Source organism: Takifugu flavidus, chromosome 12, assembly GCF_003711565.1.
Source record: "Takifugu flavidus isolate HTHZ2018 chromosome 12, ASM371156v2, whole genome shotgun sequence".
Classification (NCBI taxonomy): domain Eukaryota; kingdom Metazoa; phylum Chordata; class Actinopteri; order Tetraodontiformes; family Tetraodontidae; genus Takifugu; species Takifugu flavidus.
Window position 1 is genome coordinate 8768839 of NC_079531.1, and position 19099 is coordinate 8787937.

Sequence of the window (19099 nt, forward strand, 5' to 3'; positions counted from 1 at the left end):
AACAAATCAATAGAGGATAAATTTAAAAAATGCCACTATTACCAAATTTATTTAACGTTATAATGTTGTTTGGTGACTAGTCTAGTTTTCTATAATTATAAATGATAATTTCTATAATTTAGTGAGTCTTGACAAACATTAAGGTCTTGGATCTGATAACTATTTTGACAAACGAGTCATTAATCTTTGTGTTAGGTCTGGGTTTTCTCCTGGACCCGAAAGCAGGCAAAACGCAGTGGGTGTAATGTCCAAAACAAAATATTTATTTAAAGATCAATTCAACAGGCCTCCTAAACCGCAGGGGAAACGCTCGTCCAGCTTTGCGGGGCGCAGAGAGCTCCAGCGCGGAGCAAACACGGGAGTCAGGTCCTGCGCGTTCTTCCCTCTAGCAGGGCGGCTTGGAGACCTCAAACAAGCAGGGAGAAGCATTACAACGAGTTCTAACCAATAACGAAGAAATAGGAGTCAGCTTTTCCATGGAAAACACAATAACTCTCCGACGCTGGCAGCCAGGCGCTCCGTCCTTAGAAAGGAGGTTGATGAAGATTGCCGGCAGGTGCGTCCGCCTGCAGGGCCAGCTGTAGCAAATTACCGACTCCTCCACGCCCCCTGCAGGAAGAAGCAAGCAGGACCACAACACACGACCCGGAACCCTGGACCCCAACACTTTGAAAAACTTCCACTTTTTGAAGAGGGTCGGGGGCAGAGACACGTTGCTGCACTTGGACGTCCTTCTGGAAGCGTAATATTGTTGACACGCTACCAGAGATACTGCGTGATTAGTGGGTTTAGTCATGGTCAAGCAAAAGTTGGTGAGGAACATCACCGGCTGCACTGTGACCCTCGAACCTTTTATGCCGTAAGGGGGTCGTGTGAAGCAGGTGTTGGGCACATCTGGACCGGCTTCCATTGCCTCAGTGAATGGTGGTCATGTCCGACAGTCATATTCAAACCGCCCTCTCAGGATTTGCTGTACTTCAGGTTTGACACTGTCAAATTAGAAAGCCCTGGAGCCACATACAGCCTACTTTATAAATATAAATGGCGAGGGACACATTCTTTAGGCTCTGAAACCGGTAAATGTGTTACCCTTAGTATTTTAAACAAGTTTTTTGAGCTGAGCTCCTTTCTTTACTTTTATATGCATTTAATACCACTATTTTGGAAAGGTCACCTCCTATCACATGATTGTCAATGGTGTTCCACCTTCCATTACACCCTACAAAATCCATCAGCCAAATCATAAAACTCTGGCTCATCATGACCTTGACCTCTACCATTAATCTGTCCTGTAGAGCAAAATGAACAATAAAAACAGACAATCTACAGTGTCATCGGTGCAGAAGCTTTGGAAATCAAGAAAACTTGAAAAGAAGTCCTATTTTTAGTTTTAGCGCATGAATACTCAAATATAGAAGAGAAAAATAAAACCTCAAACTTGCCTATTACACAGTCTACACTGTAAGAATGTTTTCAATTCACCTTATGTTTTTTCAACAAAAATACTGTACAACTAATGTTTTTCCAATGTGTTAATTGAAAAATATAAATCAGATAAAGTTTTTTTTGTTTTTTTAAGTAGGTTCCTCTTAAAAACTCTGCAGCAGCCGCAGCGCCTGCTGATGAGATGATCCACATTCACCAACAGGGAAATTTCCAACTTTTCCTTGATGTTGCAATTCTTGCTCTGTAAATGAGCTGCTAACTGGAATTAGCACAGTTGCTGGCAACAGGCTGCCAAATTGAATGTCTTTGTTCCACAGGATGGCCCTTGCATAAAGAGAGGGCATTTGGCACTGTGACTATTCCCAGTAGAAGGAAACCTTAGATTGAAATGCCATTGATCATCTGGTGACTACATCATAGGTCCCCTTCTTCACTTTTTTGGAGTTTGATGTAATTTGGGTTGATACCGTCACTGAAGATGGTCAACAATCTCCTTTATTTCAGGGATCTCTTCTCTGCTCTAAACACTGCAGGTACCTGCAATGGCACATTCACAAGTTTTTTAAAAACATTTTATTATTATTATCTTTAAAATTCATACAACAATAGGAAAGCAAACGGACCCGATGATCCCACCAGGGATTAGAAGGAGAATGGCAGAACACAGGAAGGTAAAGCCATTCATGAAGTGCAGCGTAGCTGCGTAGAGGGAGTTGGAAACGCCGCTGGCGACCAGAAAACACACAGCCTTGACAAAGCCAACAGAAGCAAACAGAGCACCTGGGACAAAAATACCAAATGTATTTATACGTTGCAATTATGATAGTTATAATAAAGTAATTACGTCTGTATGCAGTGACACTAAATCAACACAGGTCGAAACCCTTGACCTTGTTGCTGCTGGGCCAAAGTACTACAGTGCATTGATATATGAATCTTTTTCTTTTTTTCTTTCTTTCTTCTTTTGTGAACGACTGACCTTGTTGTGATGGATCTGCCAGCTGGGACAGCTTTGACCTGAACACGGGGGTCATTGTCATGTGAAGCAAACTCACAGCATAACCTGGGGACGGAAATGAAGCAGCGATAGCATGAGAAAGATTATTGTGTGCGTGTGAATACAACCCCATAATTTCTCAGATTACTGTCTCACCTGTGAACATGACCGCTGTGGTATTAGCAAAAGAGAAGATCAGCAGCCCGGAAATGTTGGAGACCAGACCAACAAGAACCATCCAGGACTCTACCAGACAGGGTTGCATGAGCTTCAGGCCCAGTAGACTGGTGATGTAGGCCAAGTGCTGAGCTGCTGATCCGATGCCGATGAGGGTGGGCCCCCAGCACAGCGGTGAGCTCAGCTCGTACAACACATACAGGTCAGTACTGCCGATGTGGACAGTTACCACGATGAAGAAACACAGCATGTACAGCCACAGCCTGCGTCGGTGAAACCTTCCTCTCTCGTTGCTACTGAGGCCTCCTGTCGACAGGAGGTGCCAGATGGATTTATAGTGGCGAAAGCTGAACAATCTGGCACTTGGGTCCGGCAGGACAGTCTCACCGAGGCACCAGTACACATACGCTGCCGAGGCCAGGTTACAAGCCAGGACCAACCAGAAAGGTTCTATGACCCTAAACAAAGACATGGCACCTTTAATAATAATGGTAATGATCAAAAGTCAAAGCTGTAACTGTGCACATCACTCACCCACGTGCACTTTTCCACTCCCCTCCAATGATGCCTGAGAGCATCCCTGAAATACCCAGACAAGCCTCCAGGATGGCAACCCTAAAGGTGCGGGACCTTCTATCGCTAATATCAGCCACATATGAGAAGCAGGCAGCTAGGAGCACATTATAATCACCTGAAAGCCCACAGAGCACCCTGCCCACCAGAAAGTAGCCCATGGGCAGCTTTAGGTACATCACAAATAGGTAAACCACAGCTTGGAGGGCCAGGCCCACATTGGAGAGAAGAAGGATGGGTCTTCGACCTGCTACATCACTCCATGACCCCAGGAGAGGCACCATTAGCAGGCTGAGAGAGAATCCCGCAACAGCGATGCAGAGATTCCACTGTGCTGTCATGGTCTCCACCACCTACTGAAATCAGGTTAAGCAGGCTGACATATTGGCTTAAACAAACACATGTGAAAAGGTGACATCTCAAACTTTAATACGACACTTCAGATGACATTTTGTCATCTCAGAGGGGCAATTCAGTTCGTCAGGCAAAGACAATGGTTCTCATGGCATGTAAATAAATACACTGCTCAAAACAATTAGAGGAACACTTCGAAAACACATCAGATCTAAACGGGGGGGAAATGATCTTGAATACCTTTCCTGATAAAAAGTAGGTGATGTATTAGTAACAAAATGATGCCACATAATTTGATAGAAATGAAAATGATCACCCTATAGAGGGGGGAAATCAAAGAAACAACAAAAATGAAAGTGAAAAAATGATGCAGCAGACTGGTCCATTTTGCCAAAATGTCATTGTAGCAACTCAAAATGATTCTCAGTAGTTTGTGTGGCCCCCACGTGCTTGTACGCATGCCTGACCATGTCGGGGCATGCTCCTAATGAGAAGACGAATGGTGTCTTGGGGGATCTCCTCCCAGATCTGGACCAGGGCATCACTGAGCTCCTGGACAGTCTGAGCATCAACCTGGCAGCGCCGGATGGACCTAAACATAATGTCCCAGACGTGTTCTATTGGGTTTAGTTCAGGTGAACGTGGTGGCCAGTCAATGGTATGAATTCCTTCATCCTCCAGGAACTGCCTGCATACTCTTGCCACATGAGGTCAGCCATTGTCGTGGACCAGGAGGAACCCTGGTCCCACTGCACCAGCGTAGGTTCTGACAAAGGGCCCAAGGATTTCATCCTGATACCTAATAGGAGTCAGGGTGTTATTATCTAAGCTGTAGAGTTCTGTGCGTCCTTCCAGGTATATACTTTCCCAGACCATCACTGACCCACCACCAAACCGGTCATGCTGAATGATGGTGCAGGCAACATAACGTTCTCCACGGCATCTCCAGACCCCTTCACGTCTGTCGCATGTGCTCAGGTTGAACCTGCTCCCATCGGTGAAGAGCACAGGGCACCAGTGGCGTAGTTGCCAATTCTGGTGGTCTATGGCAAATGCCAATCGAGCTCTACGGTGCCGGGCAGTGAGCACAGGGCCCACTACAGGATGTCGGGCCATCAGGCCACCCTCATGGAGCCTGTTCCTGATTGTTTGGTCAGAAACATTCACACCAGTGGCCTGCTGGAGGTCATTTTGTAGGGCTCTGGCAGTGCTCATCCTGTTCCTCCTTGCACAAAGGAGCAGATACCGATCCTGTTGAGGGTTTAGGGACCTTCTACGGCCCTGTCCAGCTCTCCTGGAGTAACTACCTGTCTCCTGAAATCTCCTCCATGCTCTTGAGACTGTGCTGGGAGACACAGCAAACCTTGCAACGGCACGGCATATCCCAGAAGTTTGACTGATGGTTGCTATACTCTGATTAAAAAGTGTTCCTCTAATTTTTTTGAGCAGTGTAAATACAACCATATATGGTAACAATAAATAACAAAAGAAGTCACAGAATAACCACTAAGCAGGAGTATAAAGTACTTTATTCATTCCACACACTACTGTGCCATCAGTATTTACAAGCTGATGGCAGAGGGAAGGAAGGATTTTGCTTTGTTATAAGATAAATCCGTTTTGTCACAATACTCTCAGTGTTAGTATCAAACTTCAGTTTGGAGTCCAGTATTTAGGAATAGTTTTGGTTTCTCCCAGTTCCTCCTAAAAACACCAGTTTACATAGTCAGACTGAACCTTGAAGGAGAGACACAAAAAGAGTATCACCGCCTCTCTTCCATTTATTAAGAGCAATAAGAGCAATAATAAGTAAAATGATTAGGTAATTTAAAATGAAAGCTTGTCTGTTAAAATATGCAGCTGCGTCCTGTCAAACAAGACGAAAAATTCCAAATTCAGTTTATAATTTCACAAATACACAATAGTTATAGCAGTAAATAATTTGGGAAGAACATACAGAATATTGAAAAGGATTAATTTATTGTCAAAGTATATCCTGAACTGCTCATGAGACTGGTTCCAGCCTCACAAAAGCCAAAGAATTATAATTATTTGCTCAGAAAGGTGAGCTCATGCTGACTGTTTGAATGCCGGATATGCTCTCACACGGCATTCAGTGTAAAAAGTAATATGGAATCGTTTACTGTTGTGATCATCCTGTATTTGTGGTCTTAAAATCGCAATGTTTGGTGAGGTAAACCACCCGGACCTGCAGTTGCAGCGGTTTTATATCGGTAGAAAACTGGTTATTCAGCTGATTTATCACTCTAATGTGGCCGACATTAGAGTGATAAATCAGCTGCTATCAAAGTTGCAAGAGATTTAAACACATTCTACCTTCTGTAGAGGGTCGGAGGAGTCGTTGCTGCACCCGGACGTCTCGGAACCGTTATAGCCGAGGTCCTGGCTGATGCGCTCCCACAGGTACTGCGTGGACAGGGGTCCGTGCAGGCCAACGGAAACCATGGTGAGGACCAAGGCCGGCTCCACGGTCACCCACCGTACGCACGTGTGACCCGGGCTCGCAGAGGAGGTGGCCGGTGCCGCAGGTAACTCGGCGGCGCCGTAAGTTTCCTTTGGCGTGCGCGATTCAAGCTGCAGGAAGGAAGTTGTGTCCGACTCGTTCATGTCGAAGCCAAGAGTGACGATCCACTGAGAGTTCCACCGGTATCTTGGGTCTCCACGTCACTCCGTCTACATTCCTTGAGACAGAAGCTGCCTTCTTCATTTCTCTAAGCTTAATTTCCTATACCCGAGGAAAAGAATTATGCTAAACAAGTGTTCCTGCTGCTTTTCCTGTTGAATATTAAGGACTTTGTTTAAAAAAAGGAGACATTTCTACGTTTAACACACACTATTTGGTTTAGGTATGAAGGTGCATTGAACTGACTATCAATCCACTTTTTTTTTTTTTTAGAAATACTTTTAATGTTCATTTAATCTTTTAAGCATTATTTGTCGGTTTAAAGTTGCAAATTTCCACACATCATTTAGGGGAAATAAAATAGATAGACAATGTAACGAAGTAAAGAAGATTGACATGAAACATATTTTATTTTATTGAACAGACCTGCCAGATTAAAGCAGAATTCTTTGAGAAAACATATAAAAATCACCACTATCATCATGATCCATTTATACACATACAATGAAATTACAAATGAAAACGGAATAATCTGAATTAAGATTGTTTTACCACTGATCCTGAAATGATGTGTAACTTTATTATTATTGTGAAAACATGATTATTTCAAGTACTTTATATTTTTGTTTCCAAGTCGATCTCTAGGGGGATCACACTCCTCAGCCTCCCTGGTAAGGTCTATTCAGGGGTACTGGAGAGGAGGGTCCGCCGGATAGTCGACCTCGGATTCAGGAGGAGCAAGTGGTTTTCGTCCTGGGCGTGGAACAGTGGACCAGCTCTACACACCTCAGCAGGGTCTTCGAGGGTGCATGGGAGTTTGCCCAACCAGTCCACATGGTTTTGTGGACTTGGAGAAGCATTCGACCGTGTCCCTCGGGGGGTCCTGTGGGGTCCTCCGAGAGTATGGGGTGTCGGGCCCGCTGATACGGGCTGTCCGCTCCCTGTACGATCGGTGTCAGAGTTTGGTCCGAATTGCTGGCAGTAAGTCGAACTCGTTTCCGGTGAGGGTTGGCCTCCGCCAGGGCTGCCCTTTGTCACCGATTCTGTTTATAATTTTATGGACAGAATTTCTAGGTGCAGTCATGGTGTTGAGGGATCCGGTTTGGTGACCTCAGGATCGCGTCTCTGCTTTTTGTGGATGATGTGGTCCTGTTGGCTTCATCGGCCCGTGACCTCCAACTATCACTCACTGGATCGGTTTGCCGCCGCCTTGAAGCGGCTGGGATGAGAATCAGCACCTCCAAATCCGAGGCCATGGTTCTCGACCGGAAAAAGGTGGAGTGCCTTCTCCGGGTAAAGGAGGAGATCCTGCCCCAAGTGGAGGAGTTCAAGTACCTCGGGTCTTGTTCACGATGAGGGAAGAATGGGCGGGAGCTAGATCGCAGGCGGATCGGTGCGGCGTCCACAGTAATGCGGACTCTGCACCGGTCCGTTGTGGTGAAGAGAGAGCTGAGCCGAAAGGCGAAGCTCTCGATTTACCGGTCGATCTTCGTTCCTACCCTCACCTATGGTCATGAGCTTTGGGTAATGACCGAAAGAACAAATCACGGGTACAAGCGGCTGAAATGAGCTTCCTCCGTAGGGTGGCTGGGCTCTCCCTTAGAGATAGGGTGAGAAGCTCTGCCATCCGGGAGGAGCTCGGAGTAGAGTCGCTGCTCCTCCGCGTTGAGAGAGGCCAGATGGGGTGGCTCGGGCATCTAGTCAGGATGCCCCCTGGAACCTCCCTGGTGAGGTGTTCAGGGCATGTCCCTCCGGTAAGAGACCCCCGGGAGACCCAGGACACGTTGGAGAGACTATGTCTCTCGACTGGCCTGGGAACGCCTGGGGATCCCTCCGATGAGCTGGAGGAGGTGGCTGGGGAGAGGGAAGTCTGGGCTTCTCTCCTTAGGCTGCTGCCTGCCCCCGCGACCCGACCCCGGATAAGCGGCAGAGAATGGATGGATGGATGGATATATCCTGAACTGCTCATGAGACTGGTTCCAGCCTCACAAAAGCCAAAGAATTATAATTATTTGCTCAGAAAGGTGAGCTCATGCTGACTGTTTGAATGCCGGATATGCTCTCACACGGCATTCAGTGTAAAAAGTAATATGGAATCGTTTACTGTTGTGATCATCCTGTATTTGTGGTCTTAAAATCGCAATGTTTGGTGAGGTAAACCACCCGGACCTGCAGTTGCAGCGGTTTTATATCGGTAGAAAACTGGTTATTCAGCTGATTTATCACTCTAATGTGGCCGACATTAGAGTGATAAATCAGCTGCTATCAAAGTTGCAAGAGATTTAAACACATTCTACCTTCTGTAGAGGGTCGGAGGAGTCGTTGCTGCACCCGGACGTCTCGGAACCGTTATAGCCGAGGTCCTGGCTGATGCGCTCCCACAGGTACTGCGTGGACAGGGGTCCGTGCAGGCCAACGGAAACCATGGTGAGGACCAAGGCCGGCTCCACGGTCACCCACCGTACGCACGTGTGACCCGGGCTCGCAGAGGAGTGGCCGGTGCCGCAGGTAACTCGGCGGCGCCGTAAGTTTCCTTTGGCGTGCGCGATTCAAGCTGCAGGAAGGAAGTTGTGTCCGACTCGTTCATGTCGAAGCCAAGAGTGAGGATCCACTGAGAGTTCCACCGGTATCTTGGGTCTCCACGTCACTCCGTCTACATTCCTTGAGACAGAAGCTGCCTTCTTCATTTCTCTAAGCTTAATTTCCTACACCCGAGGAAAAGAATTATGCTAAACAAGTGTTCCTGCTGCTTTTCCTGTTGAATATTAAGGACTTTGTTTAAAAAAAGGAGACATTTCTTCACGTTAACACACACTATTTGGTTTAGGTATGAAGGTGCATTGAACTGACTATCAATCCACTTTTTTTTTTTTTAGAAATACTTTTAATGTTCATTTAATCTTTTAAGCATTATTTGTCGGTTTAAAGTTGCAAATTTCCACACATCATTTAGGGGAAATAAAATAGATAGACAATGTAACGAAGTAAAGAAGATTGACATGAAACATATTTTATTTTATTGAACAGACCTGCCAGATTAAAGCAGAATTCTTTGAGAAAACATATAAAAATCACCACTATCATCATGATCCATTTATACACATACAATGAAATTACAAATGAAAACGGAATAATCTGAATTAAGATTGTTTTACCACTGATCCTGAAATGATGTGTAACTTTATTATTATTGTGAAAACATGATTATTTCAAGTACTTTATATTTTTGTTTCCAAGTCGATCTCTGGTCACCTCATTTATGAAGTAATCTAAAACACCAACAGGTATAACAGGTAACTTCAGGGAGCCTCTTTAAAAGACCATAATGTTTCCCTTTTAACATAACACAGTAAAAATGTCACAATACTTCGGCCTGTGGATTTTATTGCACATACTGTTAACTCCTGTTGTGAACAAATGTGTTCAGCAGTACATTTACTTATGAAATATTTTCAAAAAATCATTCAAGTATCTCATCATTCAAGAATTTATGTGATAGATAAAATCTTTCAAGAGCATGTCGACTCCTGAAATCAACACACCTCATGGTGCTCATCTTGCCAGGATGATTTTCACTACTGGGGTACTTGGACGTTCATGTGATCCTGTCTCCGCTTCAAACACTGCAGGGACCTTCAAAGACACATCACATTACATTATGGCTGCTGAGGACCAATGCGGCCACCGAGAGAAGAGCCACCCTACCCGATAATTCCACCTGGGAGGAGAAGGACAATGGCAGCAAATAGGAAAGAGAAGCCCTTCATGAAGTGCAGGGTGGCTGGGTAGAGAGAATTGAAGAGACCACTGCCCACCAGAGAACACAAGCTCTCCACACAGGCCACAGTGGCAAACAAGGCCCCTGAGGAGAACAGAACCACTGTGTATTCAGACTGAACATCTTGTGGGAAAGAAACATCTGCTGAGGCATTGAGTGATGTGACATTTTCAACAAATGCTTCCCAAAAACAGACTTACATCATTCGTTTTTTGGTGTTTTTACAAGGTTAAGTGTCTCACCTTGCTCTGACGGGTCCACCATCTTGGACATCTTTGACCTGAGCACAGGTGTTGTCGCCATGTAGAGGAAACACAGAGCGTAACCTGGTGAAGAGTCAAACCATTAACATAAACCCTCCAGCAGGTTGAGGTGAGTGTGTCAGCATTGTCTCACCAGTGAACATGAGAGCTGTGGTGTCAGCACCAGAGAAGACCACCAATCCTGATATGTTGGAGATCAGACCAATGAGAGCCACCCAAGAATCAGCCAAACAGCGCTGCATAAGTCTCAGCCCGAGCAGACTGGTGATGTAGGCCAAGTGCAGAGCTGCTGACCCATAACCGATGAGAGCGGACCCCCAGCACAGCGGCGAGCTCAGCTCGTACAACACGAGCAGGTCTTTGCTGCCGAAATGCACGGTCACCACCACGAAGAAGCAGAGTAGGTAAAGCCACAGCTTGCATCTGACAACTCTTCCTCCCTCCTCACTACTGCTGCCTCCCGTCAAGAGGAGGCGCCAGACAGATTTGTAGTGCCGGAAGCTGAAGAGTTTGGCGCCTGGGTCAGGCAGGATGGTCTCATGGATGAACAGATACACGTACAGTACTGACGCCAGGCTAACAGCCAAAACCAACCAGTATGGCTTGATGTACCTAAAAAGATACCACATATGCACTAGCAGTGTTTGTAAATTCACACTGCCAATATATAAAGCCACAAACATTACTCACCCCTCTGCTTGCTTCCACTGCCCCCCAATAACACTAGCTAACATCCCTGAGATTCCCAGACACGCCTCCAGGATGGCGACCCTGAAAGTGCGGGACTGTCTGTCACTGATATCGGCCACATATGAAAAGCAGGCTGCCAGAATCACGCTGAAATCACCTGAAAGTCCACAAAGAATTCTGCCCACTAGAAAGTAGACCACGGGCAGCTTCAGGTACATCACCAGTATGTACACAGCAGCCTGGAGGGCCAGGCCCACACAGGGGAGGATCAGAACAGGTCTGCGGCCGGCAACATCGCTCCAAGAGCCCAGCAAAGGCACCATCAGCAGGCCTACAGAGAAGCCCCCAAGATTAATGTAGAGGTTCCACTGTGCTGTCAAGGTTTGCACCTCCTGCAAAAAGAAGTAACCCATAAAACCATCTTTACTGGTTAGGCTGGGGGAGCTGTGGCTGTTTCCTGTGAAAGTGTTAATTGTTAACCTTTGTTTCAGTACATCATAACTGTCAATAGTGGCCGATCAGAGACAATTTAGCAGACTTACTCATGTCTTTTCAAACTATGAACTTAATATATATTTTCTGCAGCAGCTATGTTCACGTTAAAGTTAAGAATGTGAAAAAATAATCTGGTTCATTTAGTAAAGATAGTGATGTGTGCTTCTAGTGCTACTATTCATAAATACGTTTTTTAAAAATGTATTCATGTCGAGACTCGATTGTTTAAGGGGCATTTCAGGTATATCAGTGTTTTTCTCATGCCTAATCAAATAGCAGGATAGAGGCTGTATTTATATGATCGTCCCCAGTGATTTAGACTTGACTTAAATACCTTTTGTAGGGGGTCTGGAGGTGCGGAGCCGTTGGTGCACTCCGACGTCCTGGAGCCGTTGTAGCCGACGTCCTGACTGATGCGATCCCATAGGTACTGTGTGGACAGAGGTCCATTCATGGCCACAGAAAACATGGCGAGAAAAATGACCGGCTCCACAGTCAGCGCCGAGCATTTGACGGTATAAGGCGGCCGAAGGAAGCTGGTGCTTGGTTCTTCGGCTCCTTCCGTGCGGCCGCGCTCCGTCACCCCCTCGTCCGCCGCAGCGAGCGCATCGCGCCGGAGGATCTTGACCGTGTCCGACTCGTTCATGTCAACAAAACATAAACCTTCTCCCGTTCAGAGTATATGAATACAGCGAAACAGCGATACGTAACTACCATGCCATTAAGCAGGTTAACGTGTATTACGACACACTAGCGCTGGTTAATGAATGTTAACTTATCTGCTGACTCTGCAGGTTAAAGCGAACTTTTTGCTCCCGCAGCGGAAGCAGCGAAGATTGTAAACAGTCGGGCAGCGCCCCCCTCTGATGGGAGGGGGGCGATTTTAATACAAAATCCTCTCAGTATTTAGAGGATAATTTATTTTGAACAGGTTATAAATCACCCAAATTGGCTCAAGACACTAAAACATAATTTACTTCCCACAGTTTAGTAATTCCTATAATTACGATAATTACGCTACACCTTCTCTGTAACGCGATACACGATCATCAAGCTACTTTTAAGTTAGTTTACTAGAAGTTAACTGCTTCATAAGATGTGCACATGCACATAAACCTAAAGGGATATAATTTACTGTAAACCTTTTATCAACGGACTTACCCGCGTTGGACTGCCATGCTGTTGCTCTCTAGCGCCGACTACCGGTGTTAGCAGTGATTAACCTACATCCTGTAATCTCCATTGACACGTCTTCCAAGACTGGAGATTCATAAGTATTAACACCCATTCCGTCAAGATTCAAGATTCAAGATTTACTTTATTCATCCCCATAGGGAAATTGAATTGTAGTAGGAGCCTAAGCATGTATTAATATAACTGTAGTGTAGGTTTTGTATTTACAAAGTATAGAAATAGAATAAAATAAAATACAAATAAGATTAGAACGTTATAAGCATTATAAGCATATATACAACATATATTATATATATACAAACACATAATATAATATCTACATATTATAAGCATTATAAGGATATATACATAAATATAGATTAAAATAGAAATACAATTACAACATAAACATTAAACAATTATTGTTATTGAATGGGTTTGGATGAATTATAGAGTCTGATGGCGGACGGCGGAATTACTTCTGACCGTTCCTTAGATCAGTAAGGCTGCAGGAGTATGTTGCTGAAGCTGCTTCTCAGTTTGTCCACTGAGTTATGAAGTGGGTGGGAGGGATTGTCCATGATTGTCCGCACTTTTAACACCATCCTGTCCCTCACCACCTCGTCCAAGTTTGCAAGTTTACAGCCAACAACAGACCCTGCCTTTTAATGAGTTTGTTGAGTCTGTTGGCATCCTTAGATTTAATGCCTGCTCCCCAGCACACTACAGTAAGCCATGACAGACTGATAGAACATGTGGAGCATCCTGCTGCAAACACGGAAGGACCTGAGTCTCCTGAGGAAGTAGAGTCTGCTCATGGCCTTCATGAAATTGGTAATTGGTAACTGGTAATTGGCGACTCTGTTTTACGCTACGTGGAGCCGACTACAGCGACCATAGTTAAGTGCATTCTGGGGGCCAGAGCAGGCGACATAGAAGCCAATCTAAAGCTGCTGGAGAGAAGTAAACGTAAATTTGGTAAAGTTATTATTCACGTCGGAGCAAACGACACCCGGCTTTGTCAGTTGGAGGTCACCAAAATTAAGTCGGTGTGCAACTATGCAAAAACAAATGTCGGACTCCGTAGCATTCTCTGGTCCCCTCCCCAATCTGGCCAGTGATGAAATGTTTAGCCGCATGTCGTCGCTTCGTCGCTGGTTGTCACGGTGGTGCCCCGAAAACCAGGTGGCCTTTGTAGACAATTGGAGCACTTTTTGGGGAAAACCTGGTCTGATTAGGAGAGACAATGTCCATCCCACACGGTATGGTGCCTCTCTCATTTCTAGTAACTTGGCTAATTTTATTAGACCCAAAGTGACCTGACAATCCAGGGTCCAGACCAGGATGCAGAGTTGTAGTCTTACACACCTCTCTGCTGCGTCCATAGAACCCTCATCCACCAACAATAATATATTTAACACTATAGAGGTAGTCTCTGTTCCACGGTTAAAAGTTCACCAAGCACAGAGCAGGGGAACGGTCAATCACCATAATCTTATTAAAATCAATACCAAAGCACAAGTTGGAGAAAGTAATATCACAATTAAGTGTGGACTGTTAAATATTAGATCTCTTTTGTGTAAATCCCTGATAGTGCACGACCTGATAGCGGATCATCACATTGATTTATTTTGTCTTACTGAGACCTGGCTTCAGGAGGAGGAGTATGTTAGCTTAAATGAATCTACTCCTCCTACTCATCTTAATTATCATATTCCTCGTGTTACTGGTCGAGGAGGGGGAGTGGCAGCAATCTATCACTCCAAGTTATTAATTAATCCTAGACCAAAACATGGCTCCAGTTCATTTGAAAGCCTGACTCTTGGCATCACCCATCTGAACTGGAAGACAGAAAAGCCACTTCTGTTTGTAGTTGTATATCAGCCCCCTGCTGGGCCACATTCAGAGTTCCTTTCTGAGTTCTCTGATTTCTTATCTGACTTGATCCTTAGAACAGACAAAGTCATTATCATTGGAGACTTTAATATCCATGTAGACGTTGTAAATGACAGCTTTAGAAATGGTTTCATTTAATTACTTGAGTCAGTTGGTTTCCTCCAGCAGATAAACCAACCAACTCACAGCTTCAACCACACCTTAGATCTAGTTCTGACTTATGGTGTTGAGGTAGAACATGTGTCAGTGTTCCCTCAGAACCCACTCCTGTCAGATCATTCTTTGATCACTTTTACATTTATGATTAAGGATTCTTCTATGCTCAGAACTCAGTCTTACTATAGCAGATGTCTTTCAGATAATGCTGTAGCTAAGTTTAAGGAAGCAATCCCTGTGCCAATCCCAGGACCACTGTGTGTTTCCCCAGGGATCAATCATTATAATCTTAGCCCTGCTGAGGTTGACTCTATTGCTGAAGGTGCAGCAACCTCACTGAGAATCACGCTTGATTCTGTTGCCCCCCTGAAAAAGAAATTAGTAAATCAGAGGAGGTGTGCCCCCTGGTATAATTCATATATCAGGACCCTCAAGCAGAAAGCACGCAGACTAGAAAGGAAGTGGCATTCTTGTAAAATAGATAGCTATCATGTAGCCTGGAAAGACTGTCTATTAGTTTACAAAAAGGCCCTCCATAAGGCTAGAACAGCACATTTTTCTTCTTTAATTAAGGAAAATAAGAACAACCCCAGGTTTCTTTTCAGCACTGTGGCCAAATTAACCAAGAGTCACAGTGTTTTAGATCCACGTATCCCTTCTTCCCATAGTGGTGAAGACTTCATGAGCTTCTTCACTGATAAAGTTCTAGCTATCAGAGAAAAAGCTAACCAGGCCATCCCAACAACTGGACCATCACCAGATGTGCTGACTGTGGGAACATACAGGTTCTCCAATGAGCCCTTAAACTCCTTCAGCCCTATATATTTTTCAACACACCTGTTGAAGGATGTTTTACCATTGATAGGCAGTTCTATCCTGGACCAGATCAATGGTTCTTTAGTGACAGGTTATGTACCATCACTGGATCCTGATGTCTTAGCAAATTATAGGCCGATATCCAACCTTCCTTTTATCTCTAAAATTCTAGAGAAGGTTGTGGTGACTCAGTTACTGGAACACCTGCAGAGAAACAGCCTGTTTGAGATGTTTCAGTCAGGCTTTAGAGCTCATCACAGTACAGAAACAACACTTCTTAAAGTTACTAATGATCTTCTTATAGCTTTAGATCATGGACTGGTCTCTATGCTGGTTCTGCTGGACCTCAGACTATGAAGGACAAGCTGGTGATCATGACGAAAGACTTGATACACTGGCACAGGACCAAGGGAGACAGACTATAAGCACATGGGGAGGGTAGTGGGGAACAGCTGGAAACAATCAGGAATCAGGGAAGACAATCGGACTGGTGACACATGAGGAAGGGCGAGTGGCCTGAAACAAGAGGAGAGTTAGTTTCAAAATAAAACAGGAAGTCACAAAACCAACATGGAGACAGGACAAAAAAGGGCCAACTTAACCTACAGGTGGGACATAAAGAAATAATCTTGCATCATGAGATGCATCTTGTTGCTTAAAGTGGTCCACTTTGATCCAGATGATTCTGCAGATAAAGTCCTTCCACCCACTGGGAGGACTGGTGCACATCCATAATCATATTTATGAACCAAATGCATCATACTATTGAATTAATCTGCATTAATCCTTTCATATCATATTTAGTGTCCAGGTGTACATATTCTTCTTCCCTTCAAATGCAATAAAACGGAAAATTTTCCTGATTCATTTTGCACATTTCTGGGTCCATTTGCAGAAAGTCTACATGTTAAGAATAAGCAGCAACTTTAAAAGCACACATCAGCAAAGAGACCAGATGCTGCAGAAACAGCAGCACTGCCAGCGCGCTGTCGCTGCTGCGCTACATTCTCTCTTGGTATCACGTTGCAGGCACACGGAGGTGTCTGTGCGTTCATGGCCTAAACCTGGTTCTATCTGACACCGTCAATAATTTTCACTACTGCTGACAACTCATCTCGCTGAGTCAGTGTTTTCTAATAAATGTTATCCTAAGCCCTTCCTGAGCAGTAGCGTGATAGCACCAGGGTCAAGTCCGTACAACAGATCATGCTGTGCTGATCTTAGACAAATTACTTTTTTATTGATGAATATTATTTCTTCCCTCTTGGTAACTTAAGTGAAGCGCGTCCTGCTCCTATAAGCAACTACATGTACAGTAACTCTTTGAGACTGCTGAATGAGGGGAAATGCAGTCGGATTTGTACACAGAAGCATGACATAAATGATGAACACCCTCTTAAAAGTCTTTTTGCTGCCAAGGTGTCATTTCTCATAGTGGAAAAGTGCAAATTTTGCTCATGACTCCAGTTCCAGCATCACATTTTTCTATAAGTTTACAAGTTTATTGCAGATACTTGTGGCTGTTTTCATAACTATAAATCAACTTTTGGATGTTAAAAAACATCTAAAATAGAAAACTTCAATAAGATTTCTCCAACTCTGCACAAGTGGGACATTTCCCATTATTCAAGAGACATGGCTTTCGAACATTATTTTGCTTCTGGAAAGAAGTTTTACATCAACATTTAATTGAATTCAAATGACTAAGTCTCCATTTTCTTTCAGTCCATAGAAATATGAACTCTGAGAGTTTTTTCCCCAAGTCTGTGTTAAGAAATTTTAGTGCTAGAAGCATTTGTGCTTCTGAAGAACATTTTGTGTTGCCTGAGTTTCCTTTGGCAAACTTAAAGTTGCTGCCATTCGGAAAAGGGCTCATATCCAGCTTTAGATAAGCAGTTTATAGTAATCTTCATATTTAATCATTATCTCTCTGCATGCACGCATGAACACACACACACACACCACACACACACACACACACACACACACACACAAATGCAAAATTTCAACAAAGTGGTCTTAATATTAAGAATCCCTTTGATAGGATGTTGACAAAATACAATAATGATCTGTCCTTTTATTACCCTATAAATCAGTTTCTTTATGTGCCATCTTTTATTGTTTTATCCCAGTATCAACACAGTCCAACCAGCAGCAGCAAGAGAAACCAAACCTAACAATGAGACCTAATTCTGCAAACACAAGAGGTGCACAGGCGAGAGGAAGGCAGGAGGATGCCTGTTGAGCAGTTTGTGACCTTTCAACCAGGATCTAATGCTGGCTACAATTCATTTTCTCTTGGACATTTGTATAGAAATGTAAATCATGAGGCCAGAGAACCTGCAGGGTCAGTCTTTATTTGATTGAGATGTACAGTGATCGGCTCAAATCTCATCGCCAACCACAGGATTAGAATCACAATTCATTTAAAGAGAGCAAAGAAGGCAAAATCAAATCCACTTAAAGGGTCTATACAAGACCACAAGTGACTGAAGGTTAGGGAAATCAGTTATGGGAAACTGATTACCGGTAAAATATTTAAGCGAACCCTTTGGCTAGGGTTCACATGCAGTATATGTGCCATCTATGAGCCTGGAGACAGCACAATACGCTGAAAGATTTTAGTTTTGCCTTGTGATCGTTCTGGTAAACACCCCACAGCAGCAGCATCATGGAGGAAAAACTTGACAAAAAATACGATGGATGCCAGTATACAGGTTCAGAGGTAAGGCATTACTTTCTTTTATCCTGTTTCCCAGCTTCCATGTAATGCAGTCCTCTCCCAGTGTTTTACAATGTAATTGATTGTTCATATTATCTGTTTAATTTGGGTTTAAAATGTGTAGTCATGGAGACAGGCACCATTTTAACCCTCTTATTGGATTTGGTGATAAAGTGTATGAAAATAGTATTTGAACATGAGAAGTCATTTGGTGGGTAAATATTTTGTAAAAATGCCAAAGATAATCCCATCAACAGGTTAAGGACAAATTGTTTTTCTCAAATAAGATGAAGGGAAGTCAATCAGGTTGTGATTCAGCCCAGGAGTGGCACCCAGAAATGCAGCCAGTCAAGATGTTCAGATTATCTCCTGGATCACTGTGCCAGCTTTCAGAGGAAAGGTGCGCCGCTTCCATTTGCACTGGAGTGTAGCCTTGGGGGTTGTGATATATCATATCTGTTTTTTTCCCTTTATATTGACATTGGATAACAGTTATTCTGGTGATTTACTTACTCACCTGCAATAATCCTCTGACAATAAAAAGCTTCTGTTGTGATGGAGGAGTATTATGTTTAATGTAATTCTGCAGTTTAAGCATATGATCAGAGATACAGCCTTCAATAGGATCATTGGATGATATAGTGATGCTAGTGTCCTATTCAAAGTCAACTATGGTTATTTCTATTGCTACTGTACAAAGAACGTCCCTGTTTTTTGGCCACAAGCCTGGTAAAAGAGAAATGATTGCTAGTCTCTTGTTAACACAGCCATAGATTTAAATCCATTCAGTAGAGCTGGACTAAAAAAAAATACATCATATAGACTTTGGGCTCACTGTAGTTATTCAAGACCTTTGCATGCCTTGTGCTTAATCTGAGAGTATTTCCGCCATTGCTATGTGTGTTTGTGTTTGTGCTAA

The 19099-nt window shown here is 43.9% G+C and overlaps 2 protein-coding genes across 2 annotated transcripts; both read right to left on the reverse strand.

Moving 5' to 3' along the window:
* Positions 1-1309: 1309 nt before the first annotated feature.
* LOC130535386 (proton-coupled folate transporter-like) lies at positions 1310-6186 on the reverse strand. The gene is made up of 6 exons (XM_057050382.1): positions 5885-6186; positions 3155-3546; positions 2600-3078; positions 2426-2509; positions 2070-2226; positions 1310-1983 (listed from the first exon to the last, which is right to left on the reverse strand). The coding sequence occupies exons 1-6, from the start codon at positions 6173-6175 to the stop codon at positions 1947-1949; spliced, it is 1440 nt and encodes a 479-aa protein (XP_056906362.1). The 5' UTR covers positions 6176-6186; the 3' UTR covers positions 1310-1946.
* Positions 6187-9180: 2994 nt separating this feature from the next.
* Positions 9181-12262, reverse strand: slc46a1 (solute carrier family 46 member 1). The gene is made up of 6 exons (XM_057050148.1): positions 11752-12262; positions 10923-11314; positions 10366-10844; positions 10212-10295; positions 9897-10053; positions 9181-9824 (listed from the first exon to the last, which is right to left on the reverse strand). Exons 1-6 carry the CDS (start codon positions 12061-12063, stop codon positions 9767-9769), a joined length of 1482 nt encoding a protein of 493 aa, XP_056906128.1. The 5' UTR covers positions 12064-12262; the 3' UTR covers positions 9181-9766.
* Positions 12263-19099: the final 6837 nt, after the last annotated feature.

Excerpts from the sequence above, each read along its gene's own strand:
- LOC130535386 (XM_057050382.1), bottom strand. The coding sequence starts at position 6,175 with ATGAACGAGTCGGACACAACTTCCTTCCTGCAGCTTGAATCGCGCACG. Across the intron at positions 3,547-5,884 it reads CCTCCGACCCTCTACAGAAG|GTGGTGGAGACCATGACAGC; the intron begins GTAGAATGTGTT and ends TGATTTCAGTAG. Across the intron at positions 2,227-2,425 it reads GGCAGATCCATCACAACAAG|GTGCTCTGTTTGCTTCTGTT; the intron begins GTCAGTCGTTCA and ends TTTTTGTCCCAG.
- slc46a1 (XM_057050148.1), bottom strand. The coding sequence starts at position 12,063 with ATGAACGAGTCGGACACGGTCAAGATCCTCCGGCGCGATGCGCTCGCT. Across the intron at positions 10,296-10,365 it reads CACAGCTCTCATGTTCACTG|GTTACGCTCTGTGTTTCCTC; the intron begins GTGAGACAATGC and ends ACTCTTCACCAG. Across the intron at positions 10,054-10,211 it reads GGTGGACCCGTCAGAGCAAG|GGGCCTTGTTTGCCACTGTG; the intron begins GTGAGACACTTA and ends TGTTCTCCTCAG.